The sequence below is a fragment of the Musa acuminata genome, chromosome BXJ2-10 (genome assembly GCF_036884655.1).
Source record: "Musa acuminata AAA Group cultivar baxijiao chromosome BXJ2-10, Cavendish_Baxijiao_AAA, whole genome shotgun sequence".
Taxonomy (NCBI): Eukaryota; Viridiplantae; Streptophyta; class Magnoliopsida; order Zingiberales; family Musaceae; genus Musa; species Musa acuminata.
The window spans coordinates 24,364,647-24,385,515 of NC_088347.1; the positions used below are offsets into that span (position 1 = coordinate 24,364,647).

A 20,869-nucleotide genomic window follows, 5' to 3' on the forward strand; every position below is an offset into this window, starting at 1 on the left:
AGACTGAGAGTTCCTTTCTCCAGAGCTAGAAGATGCGTCTACCGGCAGGTCGTAAAGCGATTTAGGCATCTGAATCTTTTTCTTGTTACTCAGTGGGCATTTTAGATAGCTGCTACTTCTTTTGAACTTGTTGTGTAGAGATCCAAGAGATGAAATAACAAAGAGAATTCTCTTAGAATGAGAGATAACCGCAACTTCAAAGAAGATTGTAAGCTCCTTAAATCCATTTTGTCATGAAAATTGAAGTCATCAGTGACATTGTCATTAGATGCTTAATAGATCTTTGTTCCAGTGGAAAGCTTTGTGACTATAGTTTCTGTTTCCTCCTCCCTTACTCTCTCTCTTCTCTGTTCTTCTTTGGTTCTTTCTTTCTCCTTTCTTTGTTTGGGCTCTGTATCTATCATACCTTCAGCAAATCTGACATGCTTATTGACATGTTTTCTCCTCAAAGATAATATCTATCCAGTATATCATAAACAGTTGCCTATATCAACTTTCAGAAAACAGTCTTATATTTTTGGTACTCTACTCATTTGAAGCAAAAGCAACTATGATCTCCATTTGGTCTGAGAACTGTATGTAATCAGTTCATCAGCACATCACGAATGTGTTTCTCCACCAATATTGTTCTACAATAGATAAGCAATTTAACTTAGTTTTTCTTTCACGTAGACAGAAATATATGATCGAGGAAATAACACAGGTGAAATCAAATCAAATTGCAGAGGAAAAGTATTTGGAGGGCCCATTAGCATCAATTTTCGTGCTACTGGAGGCCCGGCCCATCTCAGGGGCCGGTGGCGCACGCTTCTAATGTGCGGACGCTCACACGATCAGTCCGCCGTGCGCCCACACCCCGCCAATAATATCGTCGCGGCTCTCACCCTTTCGTCCGCGAAACTACTTCCCTTTACGGGGTTCGTTAACCCATAAAAGATACCTTTGTTGTTAATCTGGGTCCCGCGAAGAACCATCTCTACTGGCATGAACCAGGTACGAAAGTGGGTAACCAATTTCGAGGAGGAAAACTAGCGCCTGTTGGTTTTATATGATTGCTCTTCCGTCGCGTCCTTTCTCTTCTGGTCCTCTCTATTTTTAGGGTTAGGGTTTCTCCGACCCATCCCTCGTCTTGCGCCTCCGAATCTTTTAGGGCCAAGATTTATCCGAATCCCAAATCTCTAGTGCTTCGATCGTAGCCCATCGCTTTCTACCCTTCTTTCGTCCGATTTCAGTGCTTAGGTTTCGAGATCTGTCATCTTCTTTGATTTCAGAATGATGCAGCCTCCTCCGATGGCGCCGCCGCCGATGGAGCAGCAGCCGCAGCAGTGGAACATGATGCCGCCGCAGCCGCAGTACTACCAGGCCCCCCCTGCGCCGCCTATGTGGAACCAGCAACCCTCCCAGGTTCCGCCGCCTGTCCCCCAGCTCGTGCCGCAGCCCCAGCCGCAGTATCAGGCCCCGGCTCCGGTGCCGCCGCCCCAGATGCAGTACCAGGTTCCGCCGCCCGCCCCGGCTCCGCCCATGGCGCCACAGCCGGCGTCGTCTGATGAGATCCGTACGCTTTGGGTTGGCGATCTGCAGTACTGGATGGACGAGAACTATCTGTACAGCTGCTTTGTGCATACTGGGGAGGTCCTCCCTCCCCCTTTGCATAAGTTTATATATATCTTGATTTCTCTGGCTTTATAGTATTTTTTCGTTGTGTTCTGCTTTCTTGTTGATTTCTTTGATGTTTATAGAATCTTTAATATCAAATTTAGCGAACCATATGTTTAGAAGCATGCCAAATACCTATCCTCTGATATTTCGTGTTTTGACAACATTAGAGTTTAAGTTTATGTCTAGTTATCATGCTTTTTCCTCCTGTAAGTCCTTAACATTCTTTCTGTTTAGTTTATGAACTGGACATGCGTCCTAATCTAGTTCTTATGTGTCTGTAGCGATATAATGTGGTGTTTTTAATGGTGCAGGTAGTTTCAGTTAAGGTTATCCGCAACAAGCAGACCGGGCAATCAGAGGGTTATGGTTTTATTGAGTTTGTATCACGTGTGGCTGCTGATCGAATTCTTCAAACATATAATGGTCAAATTATGCCTAACTCTGAACAAGCTTTCAGAATGAACTGGGCAACATGTGGGGCAGGTGAGAAACATGGTGATGGTGCTGATTATACGATTTTTGTTGGAGACTTGGCAGCAGATGTTACTGATTATTTGTTGCAAGAGACATTCAAGAGCCATTACACCTCAGTTAAGGGTGCCAAAGTTGTCACTGATAGACTGACTGGGCGCTCCAAAGGCTATGGATTTGTCAAATTTGGAGATTTAAATGAACAAACAAGAGCAATGACCGAGATGAATGGAGTTTACTGTTCAACAAGACCCATGCGGATTGGTGCAGCTGCTAATAAGAAGAGCTTGGGTACCCAACAACAGTATTCCGCAAATGGTATATAACTGTGTTATGTTCCTGTGATTTTTATATTATATGTTTTTTCTGTGCACTGCTCATACAGGAGAATTCTGTAGAGGATCATGTAGCTTAAGTTGCCTCTTCATTAATTAGTTGCATATGTAGATTTTTTTTATTTAGATCAGCTGAATGCTTAGTGTGGCAGATGAGGAATCAGCTAAATGTTATCCTTAGTAATTTCATTTCCCCATCTTACTCTTGAAGATAAGCGGCATTGCTTCGATTGATGTGCAACCTCATTTCCTTCCAGCACTTTCCTTTGTGAAATTGGGCTCATTTAAACATAGTTTCTAGCGAAAAACACTTATAGAAACTCATGTTGTCTCGAAGCAGGATGCCATGCTATCTTCATTTAGGGCTTGGACTTGACTTCAGCTGAGATGCATATCTCCTGTAGTGGTGGCCCCGGTTAGGTCAGTGTTTTGATTGCATAATAATTTGGTTCTTAGTCCTTGTTTGTGGCATTCTTTGCTACATTTTACCTTATAATTCCTTGCTTGCTTGCTTTTTTCAGTATAATTCCTTGAGCTTCTTGCATTTCGCACCCGTAGGTTGATTTATAGTACCATCGTTTTCAATTTTCTTTCGGTACTTTCATTGGAAACTTTAAAGAATTGCTGCTATAAGCATCTGTTAGATCAATATTTTTTGTTTCATTCTTTATTCTTTCTGCAAAATCATACACCAATGTATTCACTGTCTTCAGCTTTTTAGTTGGTATTCACCTTCCATTCTAAATTGTTGTGGAAGTTATTAGCAGTTCTCTTTGATTAATTGCATTCTTCAAGGTGCTGAAATATATGATTCTGGTCAGTATCTTATTGCTGGATGTGGTATCCTTTGTTCTATCTGGGTTGGGTAACAAGTTTCTTTATTGTTACATTATTTCTTTTTTTGGGAATTGTCATATGATCCTGATGTTAAGCTTTATGGATGGCCTTGGTTCAATATTGCTGATATTTTCTCAAGCTATGTTGAGTTTTAATTTATATATTGAAGTTTGAAGAGTTATTGAGTAGCTGCATTTGAGTTGGATTCTTGACTTACCATCAAAGATTGAAGAGTTACTGAGCATCTGCCTTTCAGTTGATAGTAGTTATTGGGAACTGAAATTGCCACTTCTAGTGAGAAATATTTACTACCATTAACTGTTCTATATATTTGCTATTTTACTTCTATTCTTTGCTTAAATATGTGATTCATATTTTTCTTATACTATATTATTCAATATGAACATAACTGGTCCGTTTTGATTGAGGCATCAATCCAATTCATGGTCATTCTTGACGTAAGGAGTTGTGATTTTGTATCACAAACAATCCCTTTTATTCTCTTTTTTATGCAGCATAAATTTCTTGGTTTTGCTCATTTGACCACATCTAGTGAACTGTCACAGCAATCAATGTCTAAAGTGATTATTATGTTTTCAGCATGGCATTGTAAACATTTTACTTGTGGGTAGTTTACAACAGTCTCAGCACATTTATTCTCTTCTATTAAGACCTTTCTACATATTATAATAAGTTGCAAAAGGTATGCTTATTAGTCTGACCATTGCTTAGGCTACTTTTGCAAATATGTAAATTTGTAAATTGCAAAAATAAAGCTTTTGGAATATATTTTATTTTTCTTTAATATTTTTATATGAATATTCATTCTTTATCAATAGAGGGCTCTACGACTGATATCAATTTGATGATGTTGCCTGGGTTGTTTGTTTGCAGCTTCCTTTCAGACTGGACAGGGTGACGAGTCTGAGTCTGATCCAAATAATACAACGGTGGGTACTTCGTTTAGCTTCCTACTTGTGAGCAGTGTAAAAATATGTTTCTGAAATATAGAATCTGGCTTCCAGATATTTGTGGGTGGACTGGATCCAAATATTACGGATGATCATTTGCGCCAAGTGTTTAGCGCATATGGGGAAATAGTCTATGTAAAGATACCTGTAGGCAAGCGTTGTGGATTTGTTCAGTTCGCTAACAGGTTAGCTCATGTTTGAAAATTACTCAATCAAATGGGTAAAGTACAGTGAGATTTGATGAATTTTCTTTTACATATCTTTTTAATGATTTTTCTCAGGGCCAGTGCTGAGGAGGCTTTAAGGATGTTAAATGGGACCTTGTTGGGTGGTCAAAGCATCCGGCTTTCATGGGGTCGCAGTCCTGCAAACAAACAGGTTGAATATGTCGTTCACCTTCCTAGCCAGAGCTTGTTTCTTCTGTTCTTTTATGGCCAGGGAATCATCAACATATCCTTTTTTTTGTGTTCTTAATCAGCCACAACAAGATCCCAACCAGTGGAATGGTAGCTTCTATGGTTACACCCAAAGTTATGATACCTATGGATATGCTCCGCCTCAGGATCCTAATATGTATGCATATGCAACATATCCAGGATATGGGAACTATCAGCAGCCGCAGCAGCAGGCACAACCACCACCTCAGGTAAGGCTTGTTGGTGATGCGTATTTTAATTTGGACAATAGTGTCGGAGGCATCAGCACGGTTAATATTTCTCGTAAAATAGTTTTGAGGTTGGAAGTTGTACTTAAAATGTTGTATGTCATTGCAGTAATTTTGCACTCCTGACGAGGTGTGGTGAATGCTACTATATCCACATACAAATACCAATAGTTGCTGGGAGCATATAATAATGCTTTGGTTGTTGTACGTCTGTTGGAAAGGGGGCAGCCTTCACCTGGATGTCATAAGACCAATAGACTCGCTCTTGGTTTCTCTTTGGTTACATGTATGTGAACCCCTTAGGAACTGCACTTTTGCACGCTATGATGATGTGTTTGGGTTGAGATTGTGTTTTGCTATTATTATGCACGATTGTGTTCAACTGTTTTCACTCTCTTAGTTTTGCCTAATCTAATTGTTTTATGCTGAATTTTTTGCTTTCGTTTGGATGCTTCAGTGTTTTATGAGCATAATATAATTTTGCACGCTTTAGTGTTGCTTGGCCCGTCCGATTGGTACTTTGCTCTCGTTTGGATGTCATGAGCTCGTGAATGTCATTTTTGTATCTGAAATAAATTGTGATTTAGAACTAACTAAACGGTGGCATTCAATAAAAAATGCTGCTTTCAGAGATATGATATATCGATATTGTTGTAGTGCGATCGACAGATTTTGATGACGTCGATTTAAAAAAAACGTTAGCTCTAAGTTCTCTTTCTGAAAGAACAAGATTTGGGTCAATTAAATTGGTTGGCAACCCCAAAACTTTCAAACGGTAAATTGGCACCCCCATCATTCAGGAACGAAAACTGACGGCATATGCGCCGCTATTATTTTAGTGTTACAAAGAGCATACATCTGGAACACAGGACAATTCACACGACAGCTAATCACGTTTGACCACACGAGAGACTCGAAACCATTGTTTTGTCCCACAAAAGGGGGCATTATGATAGGGGTGGATTACATTTCTTGATCCTCAACTCTGGGATATAAGCCAAAACGAGGGCCACCCACAAAACACCAACATCCTTCTTGTGGGCGCGGGCGAGCAACCTTAGGGTGGGTAGTAGATTTGTCCAAAAGCTATAGAGCCTTCAAAACGCACGCAAATGTTTTACGTGCCACATTTATTTTATTAGAGCCCTCACATGCCCTCTTTCTCGCACAAGTCTAGCAGCTGCAAGGTCTGATGAGCACATGAAGCAGAAAAACAACATCATCAGTGATCACATAACATAATTTGCAATGCTGCACAAGAAAGAACATCACAAGAACAGGAAATGAACCTTCTTCAACATCATCTTTCTATGAGTAATTTATCCTTTTGACTGTTAGATTCAGCTCAAACATATATAGAACAATTTCAACTATGCAAGTGCAAATGGTACCCCAAGAGCACAGAAGCAAAGAAAATAGAATGGGTGGGTCACTATGTACTCTTCTCTATACATTCCTGTGCAAATTGTGTTCGTTGAACTAATAGAGAGTTTTGTACTCTATACGTTCCTATGCACATTATGTCTGTGAATAAATCAATTGTGGAAATCTCTGTTTTGACTTTGTTTAATGAGTTGTAAACTTCAACAAACTGTTTACATGCGAGTTTCTATGAGCCAGGATCCCAACGTATCCCTATTCGCATATAATGAGTTGTGAACTTCAACAAATTGTTAATATGAGAGTTTCTGTGAGCCCAGGGTCCCAACGTATCCCTATTCGCATATAATGAGTTGTGAACTTCAACAAATTGTTAATATGAGAGTTTCTGTGAGCCAGGGTCCCAACTAAACCCTTGTTTGAAATCTGTTTTCCCACAACACTCGCTAGCCCTCCTAGCAAGAATATACTTGAAAGACAAACAGAGGGGGCATCTTATGTGAACAAGTAAAAATCTTCTTTTCTACGTCGACAAAATTTAAGGTCGGAAGCATAATGTATAAAGAGCCACAAAGAAAAGATGAAGCAAATATACCTCTGATATGGAGAGTTCAAGACGAAATTTTGGACCATCATAATGATGCAAAACTGGCCTAAATGCATCTTCTTCAAGAGGCTTACAAAGCTTTCTAACACGGATCCTCACCTAACATTTTTCACCAAATATAAAGAAAAAATTAGGAAGGAGTGATGGAGCTCTAATGATGTAAGTTCAAACCCCAATTTTATTACCTGTGCAGGAAACCTGGACTCGCCTTTGCACTTCTTATCTTCCCAGGCTGTTGGGTCAATGTTAGAACCACCAAAGCTAGCAGCCTAAGAAAAAGTAGTTAGATAAGAGGAACAAAAGAAACAACAAGATCACATGAATTTCAACATTGTAGGCAGAGCATAAGGTGCAAGCATACATGATATGATCACACTTATATCTAGTAAAATACATTCAACTCAACCTCAAAATGCTCTTTAAATAAATGGCATAGTATGTGGGCAGGTCTCAATAACTCAAAAACATGAACTAGTTTTGAACTGGAAAAATATCCATATCAACTCATTTAAACAGAAATGTAGTGGAAGATTTACATAGCATTTATCAAGTCCAAGCATCTCACAGGAGGTTGCCGATGTTGTATCAAGGAATCAGGATTTATAAATCCTACAACATGAATCTCACACAAATGTTAACTAATAATTCTCTACTAAAACCTACATGTTGTAAGTTCATACATCAATATCAACCATTGGAATTTAACATGCTGATTTTGGAAATGGATAGGTCTTAAAGAAAAAGAAAAGCAAACATACATTCTCAATTTACAGTATGGAATCAAGTAATTTGAGAAATATGCAAACCTCAAATATCCCATGCAGCTGATGAGTTGTGTAGTTGTACAGGAAGAGGGGTAAACCTGGAGTAATGGCACGGACAGAATCACGATACCTGGGAGGCAAACCTGCAGATGAGATTGTAAGCAGCTACATAAGTTTAGCAACTTCCATGACAATTAATTGATAGATAATATACTAATCATACAAAATGCTGACATGAAAAGAGCTAAACACGAATAACAAGCATAAAAAAGGAACATTCTCTCAGCATCCAGCATACACGAATAACAAGCATAAAAAAGGAATATTCATGACAGTGGAAGCAACATAACAGATGGTAAGCACTTCCAAAACTACCAACTCACCAACATATGAAGGTTCTCTAAGTACATGTAGAAATAACCATAACGCTTAAAAGCCTTCAACAGATATGAGATTTTTTTACTGGAATTAAACCCTTTGAAAGCAAATTATTGAAAATATAGTCATGTAACTTCTATTGACTACTACTTATCAAGAAGTGTTCTATCAAGACTGACTATGAAAGCTTAGGAGAATGCATAGACTCCATCAATTTAGTATGTAACTTATGAAAGATAGAAATGTTGTACATGAATGGTTGGGACAATAAAATGATGAGTTAAAACAGCGATTTCAATAGGCGCTCGGGCGAGACGAGGTGAGGCCCGAGCACCTCGTTTCATTTCCAGGCAACGCACTTCAAAGAGGCGTCGCCTGAGCGCTCGGGCGAGCGCCCGGGTTAAAACCAAGCGACCGAAACCTCCAAGTTACTATGAGATGTGAGTTTCATTGTTGCAAAAGAATTGAATTATACAAATAACTTACTAAAAAGTCATAAAGAATCATGGGCAACATATGGTTGCTCTATCATGTTAGATGCTTGGACTGACAGGAGACGCATGAGTATAATTAATTTTATGGTTAATTGTTCTTTAGAGACTATGTTTGTGAAATCAATAGATGCTTCATCTTTTGTAAAATCTGGAGACAAGATATATGATTTACTTGATAAGTTCGTGGAAGAAATTGGAGAACAAAATGTCGTTCAAATCATAACCAACAATGGAAGCAACTATGTATTAACTGGTACTATTCTTTTTTTGATTTTTTTTAAATTATTTTATCTTCAATTAAATGTGTTAAACTCTTAAGTCTTATCATTTTTGTTATCCTTTATCTCAGGTAAATTACTTGAAACAAAAAGACAACACTTATATTGGACTCCATGTGCGGCACATTGTTTTGATTTAATGTTGAAAGATATTTGAAAGATCTCAGACATCAAGAAAACCTTAGAAAAGATAATTTTTGTTATTGAATTTTTTTATAATCATATTGGAACTTTGGATATGATGAGAGAATTCACAAGCAACAAAGAATTAGTGAGATATGGTGCCACCCGATTTGCTACGTCATTCTTGACATTACAGAGTGTATCGTCAAAAACATAATATGAGAAACATGTTTATCTCTGAGAAATGGGTGACAAACAAATGGGCAAAAGAAACAAAAGGCAAGAAGGCTACTGATATCATCTTAATGTCATCCTTTTGGAATCATATAGTTTATATATTAAAGGTCATGAGCCCTCTTGTTCGAGTCTTTCGATTGATGGATAATAAAAATAAACTTACAATGGGATATATTTATGAGGTTATGGATAAAATAAATGAGGCAATTAAAAGGTCTTTCAATGAAAATAAAAAAAATATGAGAAAATTTTTACAATCATTGACGAAAGATGGAATTATCAACTTCATCGTCCCTTACATGCAATAGGATATTATTTGAACATTGAATTCTTTTATAAGATTAAATCTATTGGGTTTGATACAGAAGTTTTGAATGGGTTATATCAATGCGTTGCAAGATTAGTTCTAAGCCTTAAGGTGCAAAATAAGATTATTCATGAATTATCTCTATATAAAAATACCGAAGGTCTTTTTGGAATTCCGATGGCAGTTCAATTCAGGACAATTACGTCTTCAGGTATTAATAATTTGATATAATTAATTTCATATATAATATGTTACTATGTTATTGTTAATAATAACATAAATTTTGCAACTGAATGGTGGAGTCTTTTTGGAAATTCCACCTCGAACTTACAGCAATTTACTATCAAAGTATTTAGTTTGACATGTAGTGCTTCGAGTTGTGAGCAAAATCGGAGTATCTTTGAGCATGTAAGGATCACAAAATATTTTCGTTTCAATTAATTTATTCATTTAGATAAATATATTAATATATTTTTAAATTATATGACATAACAAATTTACTCAAAAAAAAGAAATCGATTGGGACATCAACGATTACACGATCTTATTTACATAAAGTATAATCAAGCTTTGAAGGCTCGTAATTATTTGCAAAATAGAATTGATTCTATCTTATTACAAGATATTGATGATTCAAATGAGTGGTTGGTGAGAAAAATAGGTGCTAACTTGCAAGATGCTATAGACGAGCTTGTATTTGAAGATGATAGATTGACATAGGGAGATGTGACAAGAGCTTCAGGTATTGAAAAATTACAAACATATACAAGATAGATGACAAAAAAAAAAATGAGTGTAAAAACATCAAGGCTCCTGCTATTATTGAAGACATAGAGAATGAAACATATTTTGATGAAGAGAAAAGACAAAAGGAAGATGACGAATTCAATGAAGATGATTCGTATGAAAATGACGATAATATTGATTATAATGAATGACTTTGATGTAAAATTTTATTGTTTTAAATTTTGAGACTGTTTATTAATGTGACATTGTGATTTTATACTTTAGATTTTCTTAATTTAATAACATTTTTTTATTTAAATAATTATATTTATTAATTATATTATATATTTTTATATTTTAGTGTCTCGTTTCGCTCGGGCGAGCACCTAACGCCTCAGGCGTTTTTGGACCTTGGTGCCTTTTAGCGCCTAACGCTTTTTAAATCACTGAGTTAAAGAAGAAAGATGAATGATAAATAAAAAATATAAAAGGGAGAAAAGATTAAATGAGGTATAAGGCTCTCTTCCAGTGAAAATAACCAACCTTCTATTGCTAAGCATGTCCTCAAATTATCAAGCGATCCTTTATGTTAGGTGAACACACTCCTTGTCCAACTATCCAACTACACCATTAGATTTATAATCCTTTAACCTCGAGCTAAAAAATATCCTAATACTATATCCTAATACTATATATATATATATATATATATATATATATATATATATATATATATATATCTGATAATTAAAACAAGAAGAGCAAGATCGCCTATTATGTCACCAGTCTAACCGTTGTCATAATAAAAGTGAGCCAAAAGCCTACTAACCGAACCACGAAACTTTGTTCATAAGGAAATGCACAAAAAGTAAAGACTAGAGTCTAGACCAGACCAGACCAGAATATCAGCATACTAATCAGCAAAATACTAACCAAAAAGCAGGATATATATATATATATATATATAAAATTTATGTTTTGGAATAATGGTTACTCTAACACCAAATATATATACTAACCAAAGCAGGCCAGAGTAATCATTTAGCATAATGGTATATACTAATCTTCCATAAAAAAAATTTATCCACTTATAACTGATGGTATTAAACTAAAACTAAATTTATCGAAGATATCAATAATTAATAGAGCAACATACAATAAAATTTTAGAGACCAAATCGAAAACGAAACAAAGACGCATGTGAGAAAGACAATGAGGAGCACGAGAGAAGTAATACAAAGTACAACATGTTTTTAATTAAAGCATATCAACAAACAAAGAAAGGGAAAACAAGCAGGTTGTTGATTCCCTCTCTTAGTAAGAATAAATGATTATCTAAGTTAAGCACATGCTTAATTTTCACCTACGCAATCATTTAATATCAGCTGGAAGTGCTCTTTGTACAGAATTTTAGCTATCCCATCAGGTGATCCTTACTTGAGCAACATATTTGGATTTAGTGGTTCTCAATGGCTAATATAGAATCACATGATTACTCTAGCCCTCCATCAAAATTATAACTTCAACCAAAAACTCCATCCCAGTTGGACGTAAAATCAGAGTAGAACATCAGCATCCTTGATCATGCAACATCCTGACTCTCAAAAATAGGAAGTTGGACAACATATTTGGATTTAGTGGTTCTCAATGGCTAATATAGAATCACATGATTACTCTGGCCCTCCATCAAAATTATAACTTCAACCAAAAACTCCATCCCAGTTGGACGTTACACTGAGAATTGGTTACACAAAATAGCCAATTTTCCATAAATCATTCATGCAAAAAAAAATCAGTTGAGCCGTATGCCAGATTGTCAGGTGGATACATTATCATGAAAACTGTTCCTCATATCAAATAACAATAAAAAACAAAATTTATATATAGTTATGTACAAAGATCATACCAAATAGTTGCCGCTTGAGATCTTCCTGCATGGTGTCATTGTTACAAACAAATATATAACCACCAAGAATCTCATTTCTTGGGAGCATCTCAGTTGACGGCAATGTCTTAAACCTCTTGTCAACAACATTGTTGTTGTTATTATTGTTATTACCGTTGCTGCTGTTGTTATTGTTATTGCTGTTTCCATCACTCTTATTGTAATTGTTGACATCTTTGTTGCTAGAGTTCTTAGCATACTTGTTGATTGCAGTGCCCAACTTGAAACTGTTGACATCATTAGAGTTGATTTTCTGATAAGCATTGCTCATGCTAAAAGCACCATGGAAGAGACTCTTGACCGAAGCATCATTCATCTTGACATCCAGGTTCATAAGACCAAGATTGAGATTCTCAAATTTGTTATCTTCCTGAAACCCAACCTTGTCATATGGTTTAGCTTCAATGATGTTCCTTGGATAATCCAGGTTATTCCTACGGTCAACTTTCGACCTTGTCAGTTCAGCCAGTTTGGATGTCATAACAGACCACTGATGGTCCTCTGAGATCTTTGTTTGACCTCGGAATTCGTCCCCCAATTTCCAAAGGCCATCCATCTTTCCAAAAACGTAACTGTTTACAGCAAAAAGAATAATTAAAACTAAAAAAGGATGAGTAATTTAATCTCCTATACATTCAAAACTATAAAGAAATGGAATTTTATTAAATTATGTAAACCAGCTTGTTACCCCTATGCATGCTAGCATTAGTCCTTAATTGACCATCATTTTTTAACAAGATTCTCCACAAAAAAGGAAATTTTACGGAAAGCTCAAAGTTATTTTCAGCCCATAGATCTAAGCACTGAAAAAACTACTCACAAAAGATTAGAGGAACTTTTGAGCTTAAACATAACCTATTATTAACAAGATCTGACTTTTAACCACCCAGAGCCTTCTACACACTGCTTTAGCTTGAGCACCCAAAAGATTAATGAATAATTCACAGATAAAGGGATATTTTTTCAATGCAGAAACATAGACAAAATGGCCGACTTTTTGATTAGGCAAGAGGACAATGATATTTAGATCAGAAAGACTTCACCAAGAAGTGCATGTGTAATCACCGACATACTAACTTCCTCAACAGCAAAACTCGAAAACAAGAAACAAAGAAGAAGAAACAGAAGGCCCCCATCCACAATGATTTATCTCGACTGCAAAGAAAGGATTTGGCAAGAGACGGGAGAAAATTCCAACCAAGAAAGACTAAATCTTCGACCGAATTCGAGATCAAGAAATCCAACATCATACGAGTCACATAAGGAAATGGCAGGTAGAGAAACAAAATTCGTTCTCGAACTCACCTCAACCTCACGCATCCCAACCAAGAACGACCGACCAAATCGAAGCTCGAAAATCCAACATCATAACGAGTTACCGGAAGAAATGACATATAAAACAACAAAATCCGTCCTCAAAGTCGCCTCAACCCGACGCATTCCAACCAAGAAAGACCAAATCTCAACTCAATCCAAGCCCCAAAAACCCAACATCATAACGAGTTACGGAAGGAAATGACAGCTAAAGAAACAAAATCCGTGCTCAAAGTCGCCTCAACCCGACGCATTCCAACCAAGAAAGACCAAATCTCAACTCAATCCAAGCCCCAAAAACCCAACATCATAACGAGTTACGGAAGGAAATGACAGCTAAAGAAACAAAATCCGTGCTCAAAGTCGCCTCAACCCGACGCATTCCATCCAAGAAAGACCAAATCTCGACTCCATCCAAGCCCCAGAAACCCAACATCATACCGAGATACGGAAGGAACTGACAGCTAAAGAAACAAAATCCGCGCTCAAAGTCGCCTCAACCCGACGCATTCCAACCAAGAAAGACCAAATCTCGACTAGATTCGAGCTCGAGAAACCAACATCACCTTCGTTTACAGAAGGAAATGGCAGCTAGGGCAACAAAATTCGTGCTCAAACTCACCTAAACCCGACGCGACCAGCGAGATCTGGGTTTGGGCGCTCTACCGGAATCGATCCGTAATAATTTGGGAACCCTAACCTTTCTTGTGGGATCGACTGCGGAAGGGGAAAGGGCGAGGCTGCCAACCAACACCCGCTTCTTTAAAGGCAAATGATGATGCTCGTCTCGCAGAAAGAATGTCTTGACCTGGATGTCCTTCAACATGTTCAATATTACTCTATTACCCTCGATATATATATATATATATATATATATATATATATATAATTTTTTTATTTTTTTATATTTATATTTATATTTATATATAAATAGTTTGGGAAGTAACCTTCATATATTAATCCATATTTCAAATATGTTGAGAAATATGGATCAAAAATATTATGATCCATATTTCTCAACATATTGACCAAGTATTGATGCATTGTTCAATATGTGACACAAGTAGCTTTTTAATCTCATAGCTATGTATTATTTTTATTTGTATGCTTCAATTCATATTTTAGCTTCTCTCTCTGGAAAGCAAGCAAACAGAAATGATGGTAATTAATTAAAGGAATCACAAATACATTGACTCATTTACACTAAGTAAATCCTTGTAAAGACAAACCTTACATGGTGTATAGATAGATACATCCCAATGTATTCAAATGGAACTTTTCACACAAGTCCAAATGCAGTACATACATCATGTGTAGAACATGATTTAGTCAAGTCTGCAATCACTTCTCTTGGCCTCAGACCAACTGCAAAACCTTGGTCAATGGAAAATAATAGTTGACTTTGTATTCCAATCTAAACCAGATTACCCCAATGAAAACTAGTAGTGTACATAAAGGGTACAAATGTATATCTAAGTAGGAGCCACATAGATCACAAAGCACTGGTGGCCAATGATAGGTCCAGAGATGTGCAAAACACATTCACATGTAATAACAGTGAGAACCACATAATCAACAAAAAAAACTTGCAACATATTGTTGGAGGTCTGATATTGATGAATCCAAAGTTGAAGAAAAACATGGATCCCAAATCACATGTCAATGGATCCAAATGACAGAGAACCAGAGGATGTCACCTTCACCAGTGTGATTGATAACAGAACCTGAGCACACAACACTCTTTTCCTAAGTTGAAGAAATTCTCTGGAGAATTTTCAAGAAAAAATGTTTCTTGTCCATATGTGAGCATCTAGCAATGGAAATTCAGTAGGTAGCAGCATGATCAACCAAGATGAGCAAAACTGCCTACATATTGCTTATTCACTTTTACATCTAGTAATACTCTGCTTGGGCACATCAACTTTCAGAACATCTAGAACAATATCAAACATAAGGAAATTAAAGCTTAAAAGTAGAAATTCAATAAAATAAACTAGTAGCCTTTAATATAGGAGAGACATGATCACAAGAATTATTAGTCGAATGGCATAGGAGTTGTCAACATGGAGGTCAAACAATAGTGATATGACAATTTCATCAGACTATATCAGCTCTGTCCACAGAGAATCTGAAATTGCAACTTGATTGTTGGCTACAACTGAATGAAATGTATGCCTGAATGGAATTCAAACTTAGGCTTAACAAGTCAGGGTTTGTGTTCAGAGGAACCACCAAGTCATACCTAGGCTTTGTTCAGGCCTTCATCTGATGAATGGATGACTGCATAAACATCACAATATCCCCATAAACAGAAGAATTTCCCCTGCCTAAACTGGAAAAAGAAAGAATGAAAGACAAGTAACACATGTCCAAATTCATTAGGTACATTACCATCATCCAAGCCATGAGAATGTGCAAAATTTTCTATTCCTATATTTTGCTGGCCTTAAATCTCATACAGCACTAATCCTCACATCACAGTGTTTAAGACTGAGACCTGCCCGAGAAATCCTTGTATTGTGTTCCAAATGATAGAGAAAATATATATCAAAAGAAGCCATCATTTAATTAGTAACATCAGCACCATGAATGAATGAATTTAGGACATCATAGCTCTAGAGGGGAAACAAAAAGTTGGCATTTGAAATAGTGGTTTAAACTTGCCTGATTACCAGTTAAAGCATAAACAAAATGTTATCCTACAGCATAACCTAAAACGGTTGCCAACCAGAACACATACATACACACCAATCTTAGTGAATTTCAAGCTCCCGATAGTCAATTATCTCAATTACCTAAAATAAGAGTACCGGATGTAGCTGCTCTTCAGAAGCAATACTGTGCAGGACAAAAAAAGACACCAATTAAATATTTAGAGGTCAACAGTACACATAGCATGAGTTTAGATGGTGCCAAGTTAACATTGAACTTGTGGCATGGTTAGTTAGATGCTAAGAGGAAAAAGAAGTGATTGCATTTAGTTTATTAAGCTACAATAGGTGTGGCTTGGAGCCGGAACTGAACCAGCCAATTACTTGAAACAGCAAAGCAAGAAGGATCAGCATACATCAATATTTGTATCTATTAAAAGATCTCTCTAATGGTACACCTTCAAATAATCAAAAATCAATTGAACAATCAAAGAATAACATAATCCAAACCAAGTGATCTCTCTTAGTCAGTGGTCCTTTTTTGACAAGTACTTGATCCTAGAGTACAAGCACCTCTTGATACATCACCAAAAAATCCAAAAGATCATTCAACCTTCCATTTCTTCCACTTTTTCCTCAGTTCCAATAAAAAATAAAAGAACCAAGTGCAACCATCATATACATTTATTTAAGACACATCTTTCGGAACTTTTCATCCTTATAGAACCTTTGGTCCCCAATCATGGACCCAAAAACATCCAAAAGATTGTCCAACCCCTCCATGTCACCCCCCAATTCCTTCAGGGCACAAACAATGCTCTCGATGGTAGATAAGCAACCTGCCTTAGGTTGATGCCTCACCTCACCATATAAGCTATCCTCTCCTAGATCCAGCTTCAGATGAGGTAAAAGCTGTAACCAGGGATTCTCATGGTAAATCCTCTTTGCCTTTGGCCATGTACCATCTAAAACCACCAAATGCTTCACCTCAAATTCCACAGCTTTCGTACAGATAGCTTTATCACTAGGAAAAAGAAGTGCCGTTCCTGGGGGCACCAGGATCTCAAATTCTATAAAATCTTGAAATTCTTTGGTGGGTTGCAGTTCCTTCCTCTGCATCTTCTTAACCACAAACCCATTTGAAATCGCTGCTCTCCCAATCGGAGTCTGTAAAATCCAATCGATCTTGGGTTTGGCAGAACGCTCAACTATCATTTTTATATCACTACCAGAGCATGTTACTGTATATTTAGCCGATGTTATTGTGACCACATCATCTGCATCTATTGGATAGTCTCCATGACGATCAAAATCGAGTCTTTCAGACCCGGACAACGAGGAATATGAATTCTGCTTATGGAACGTAAGAGGAGGATACGCATCGGGTATTTTTGATGGATTATGAAGGTTACTTGAATGAGCAGCACCGCAACCGCAGTTAACATTGGTGTCATGATATGCAACTCCTTGACCTAAATCACTCATAGGGGCAACTGAAAAATCCGAACTTTCCTCTGCTTCCGGCTCCTCCCGGCAGTCCAGACCGCGTTCAAGAGGGCGAACAAAGAGCTGAGCATGAAAATTAACATCGGTAACGGGGACAACATCCAGGTTCCTGAGCCCCAGTTTAGCGACTCGCGTCGAATTGAGCGGGTGCTTCTTCTCCAAGCTGTGCTGAAGGATCGTCACGCCGATCGAGTTGTCGAGCGGCGGCGACTGAAACCGAGAACAGAGGCAGGTGCGGGCGGGCTTGTCGCAATGTAGGCAAAACGGCCGCCTCGAAGGCCCCTCGCTCCCCATCGCTAGGGTTAGGGTCTGGGAAGGATCGGATCTTTGGGGTACCAAGAAGTAGTAGTTGGTCGCGCGGAGTGATTGATGGAAAAGCAATACAAGAGGGTTGCGGCGGAAGAGTTCAGCAATCGGGGGCTTCATGGCGAGAGCGAAACCCTAATTTGGAGGCAGAGCTCTTCGGCCAATGCATGGTTTAAGCTGGGTTTGGTTTAGTTGGGCCGGGCCATTTGGGCTTAGAGGCTGAGCATAACCTATTATTATTTATTTATTTATTTATTTTATTTTTATTATTATTATTATTATTATTATTATTATTATATGGGATTAAGTTTATTATCTGTTAAATTCTTTACTAACTAAGATATCCAATGCCTTCAAAAAATATATATATGAGATGAATTACTATGTAGTTGGAAAAACATTCTAAATATAACAATGTTAAATTGGTTTTGTAATTTTCGTTTCATGAAATCCATTTAATTCGACAAAAGGAGGATACTAAATTATAATTAATATTTTCTTGTTACATACTTTAGTTAAAAGTGACATTATGCAAGCAAAAAAGAACATGTAATTGTTCCACAAGTAATTATGTCAACATTTGTGTGAGGAAAATTTGATTCAACCCTAATGGTCTAATAACCTCTTTACCACTAATTGGCTTATTAATTGAGTTATTCAAGACTAATAACCTCTTTATCAACTCAGAACTATAACCTTTTTACCACCCAATTGTTTTGTAAATTTGAATATATTTTACTAATAAAAAAATACTAATCATTTTGAAGCCAATCGAAAAATCTAGATTATGATGTGTTACGACGAATCTAGATTCAATAATAAAATTATTTTTTATGATATTCAGAGATAAAATAATAAAATAATCTTATAATGATAAAATAAATATTAATAATTTATTAAAAAAATTTACTAATAAAAAATACTAATCATTTTGAAGCCAAACGAAAAATCTAGATTACGTGACTTGGGATTTAAGTCCGATATGTTACGACGAATCTAGATTCAATAATAAAATTATTTTTATTAGATATTTAGAGATAAAATAATAAAAATAATCTATCGATCAACATAAATAAAATTTTATAATCTTATATTGATAAAATAAATATCAATAATTTAATAAAAAATAATTTTTTTATTGATAAATAAATACTAATCATTTTGAAGCCAATGGAAAAATCTAGATTACGTGACTTGGGATTTAAGTATGTGTTACGACGAATCTAGATTTAATAATAAAATTATTTTTTATGATATTCAGAGATAAAATAATAAAATAATCTATCGACCAACATAAATAAAATTTTATAATCTTATATTGATAAAAATAAATATCAATAATTTAATTATCATGGATTATCTTCAATTGTTTCCTAATGAAGAAGCTAACATGTTTTTATGTCAATCGAGACCACCCTAGAATTGCCAGAAGCCATTGATCCACCTCATGAATTAAATCATCCAACTCCTCCAAATTTAATGTTTGTCCTCTATAGGTGAGAAGGACAGTGAGATACTAAATCCATGTCTTGCTACTTTTCATGCATCATTGATTTCAATAACTTACATGGAAAAGATTCAAGTAGATATCATCAAAATTTGGTGTCCCACAGAATAAATAGGAGCCATGTGATGTCCTCCACACAAGACACAACAACTTTATGAACAAGTCCAGGTTGCCTGTCCCATCATCTTGAATGCAATTGTCTTCTTGATAGATAGAACAATGATGGAAGGGAGAGGACCTCCACAACAGTAGGATTGGGAAAGCTTTGTGGTGAAAGCAAACACATATGGCATCATTCATCATGCTCTGTTTGAGGTTTTTACTTGCTCATTGAGTCACCATGATTTTTTTTTTTTGTTTCCAATAATAAAAATAAGTCAACAGTATCATATTTTCTTGCTTGATATTAGAATAATTTTACATCTTATCCCAATTTAATCTCATGTCTAAGGTAAGTTAAGATAAAATTTACTTATAAGAATATGATAAATATATATTTAAGTTTAATAAAATTAAAAGATCAAATTGTAATAATATATTTAAGAATATTTAAAATTTTACTACCAAACTGAAATCCAATTAATTGATATCACAATTTGGCTTGATCATGGATGAGGTACTAAATTTTCAAATTTGTTTATACCCTACTAAACTGAATAGCTATCCAAATGCCTAAAATTATTTCAAATTTTATTTTGGTACTATTTTTATGCAAAAAAAAATACTGAACAGTTGCAATCACTTTTATTAATATTTTTTGTTTTTGTTTTTAACCTATAATTGTTGAAGGTTTCTTTATTTTATTTTATCTTGATTAAAGAAGGAAAAGAAAACTTAGAAGGGAGAGTAACATGGTAATTTTAAGCTAACATTTTTACTATATAGTAGTAGTTACATGGTGATTGCATGGATATGTAGCTTAGTACATAAATTGTATGTGTCTTTAGTCTTTGGAAAGTAATCTAATATATCTCCAAAATAGATAATTAATTTAGAGATAATTTATTATTGTTGTTGCTTATAATCTTAGCTCCAATATCAAATTGGTATCCTTGCTTTTATGCTATAGGATTGATTAAACTTTTCTGATCCTACACATATAACTCCGAGGATTCAAAATCTAATCCGATATATTTTGATAAAAAAAATTATATAAATATTATAAATACACATGATCTAATTTTATCCTTTGAAAAATATATTAAATTTACATAGACAAAAATCTCTTATGATGGGGATTTGATGTAAAAAATGCATTGGACTAGTGACTAGAAAATGACATGCAAAAGATTCTAATAATGCAAAACAACAAGAAAAAGTTTAAATTGATTGGGACCATATAAATAAATATTATAACATGAAAAGACAAATTTTACATGAAAAATATCACATGAAATTCTTTTTTTTCA

The 20,869-nt window shown here is 35.9% G+C and overlaps 3 protein-coding genes across 3 annotated transcripts; 1 reads left to right on the plus strand and 2 right to left on the minus strand.

The window, feature by feature from the left end:
• Positions 1–1,066: 1,066 nt before the first annotated feature.
• On the plus strand, positions 1,067–5,367 carry LOC135624581 (polyadenylate-binding protein RBP45-like). Its single transcript, XM_065128346.1, has 7 exons — positions 1,067–1,632; positions 1,971–2,448; positions 4,197–4,252; positions 4,328–4,458; positions 4,555–4,651; positions 4,752–4,919; positions 5,047–5,367. Exons 1-7 carry the CDS (start codon positions 1,273–1,275, stop codon positions 5,047–5,049), a joined length of 1,293 nt encoding a protein of 430 aa, XP_064984418.1. The 5' UTR covers positions 1,067–1,272; the 3' UTR covers positions 5,050–5,367.
• A 365-nt stretch (positions 5,368–5,732) lies between these two features.
• On the minus strand, positions 5,733–14,270 carry LOC135624582 (B2 protein-like). Its single transcript, XM_065128347.1, has 6 exons — positions 14,113–14,270; positions 12,138–12,748; positions 7,731–7,831; positions 7,110–7,193; positions 6,913–7,023; positions 5,733–6,126 (listed from the first exon to the last, which is right to left on the minus strand). The coding sequence occupies exons 2-6, from the start codon at positions 12,730–12,732 to the stop codon at positions 6,085–6,087; spliced, it is 933 nt and encodes a 310-aa protein (XP_064984419.1). The 5' UTR covers positions 12,733–12,748; positions 14,113–14,270; the 3' UTR covers positions 5,733–6,084.
• A 2,164-nt stretch (positions 14,271–16,434) lies between these two features.
• LOC104000321 (uncharacterized) lies at positions 16,435–18,084 on the minus strand. The gene has a single exon (XM_009422332.3). The coding sequence runs from the start codon at positions 18,071–18,073 to the stop codon at positions 16,826–16,828; it is 1,248 nt and encodes a 415-aa protein (XP_009420607.2). The 5' UTR covers positions 18,074–18,084; the 3' UTR covers positions 16,435–16,825.
• Between the last annotated feature and the right edge of the window lie 2,785 nt (positions 18,085–20,869).

What these genes read in the sequence shown, in the direction of transcription:
- LOC135624582 (XM_065128347.1), bottom strand. Translation starts at nt 12,732, where the DNA reads ATGGATGGCCTTTGGAAATTGGGGGACGAATTCCGAGGTCAAACAAAG. An exon ending in AGCTGCATGGGATATTTGAG is followed by an intron (nt 7,194 to 7,730) that starts GTTTGCATATTT and finishes ACTTTTTCTTAG; the next exon opens with GCTGCTAGCTTTGGTGGTTC. An exon ending in AGTCCAGGTTTCCTGCACAG is followed by an intron (nt 7,024 to 7,109) that starts GTAATAAAATTG and finishes GAAAAATGTTAG; the next exon opens with GTGAGGATCCGTGTTAGAAA.
- LOC104000321 (XM_009422332.3), bottom strand. Translation starts at nt 18,073, where the DNA reads ATGAAGCCCCCGATTGCTGAACTCTTCCGCCGCAACCCTCTTGTATTG.
- LOC135624581 (XM_065128346.1), top strand. Translation starts at nt 1,273, where the DNA reads ATGATGCAGCCTCCTCCGATGGCGCCGCCGCCGATGGAGCAGCAGCCG. An exon ending in GCTTTGTGCATACTGGGGAG is followed by an intron (nt 1,633 to 1,970) that starts GTCCTCCCTCCC and finishes TTAATGGTGCAG; the next exon opens with GTAGTTTCAGTTAAGGTTAT. An exon ending in TTTGTTCAGTTCGCTAACAG is followed by an intron (nt 4,459 to 4,554) that starts GTTAGCTCATGT and finishes GATTTTTCTCAG; the next exon opens with GGCCAGTGCTGAGGAGGCTT.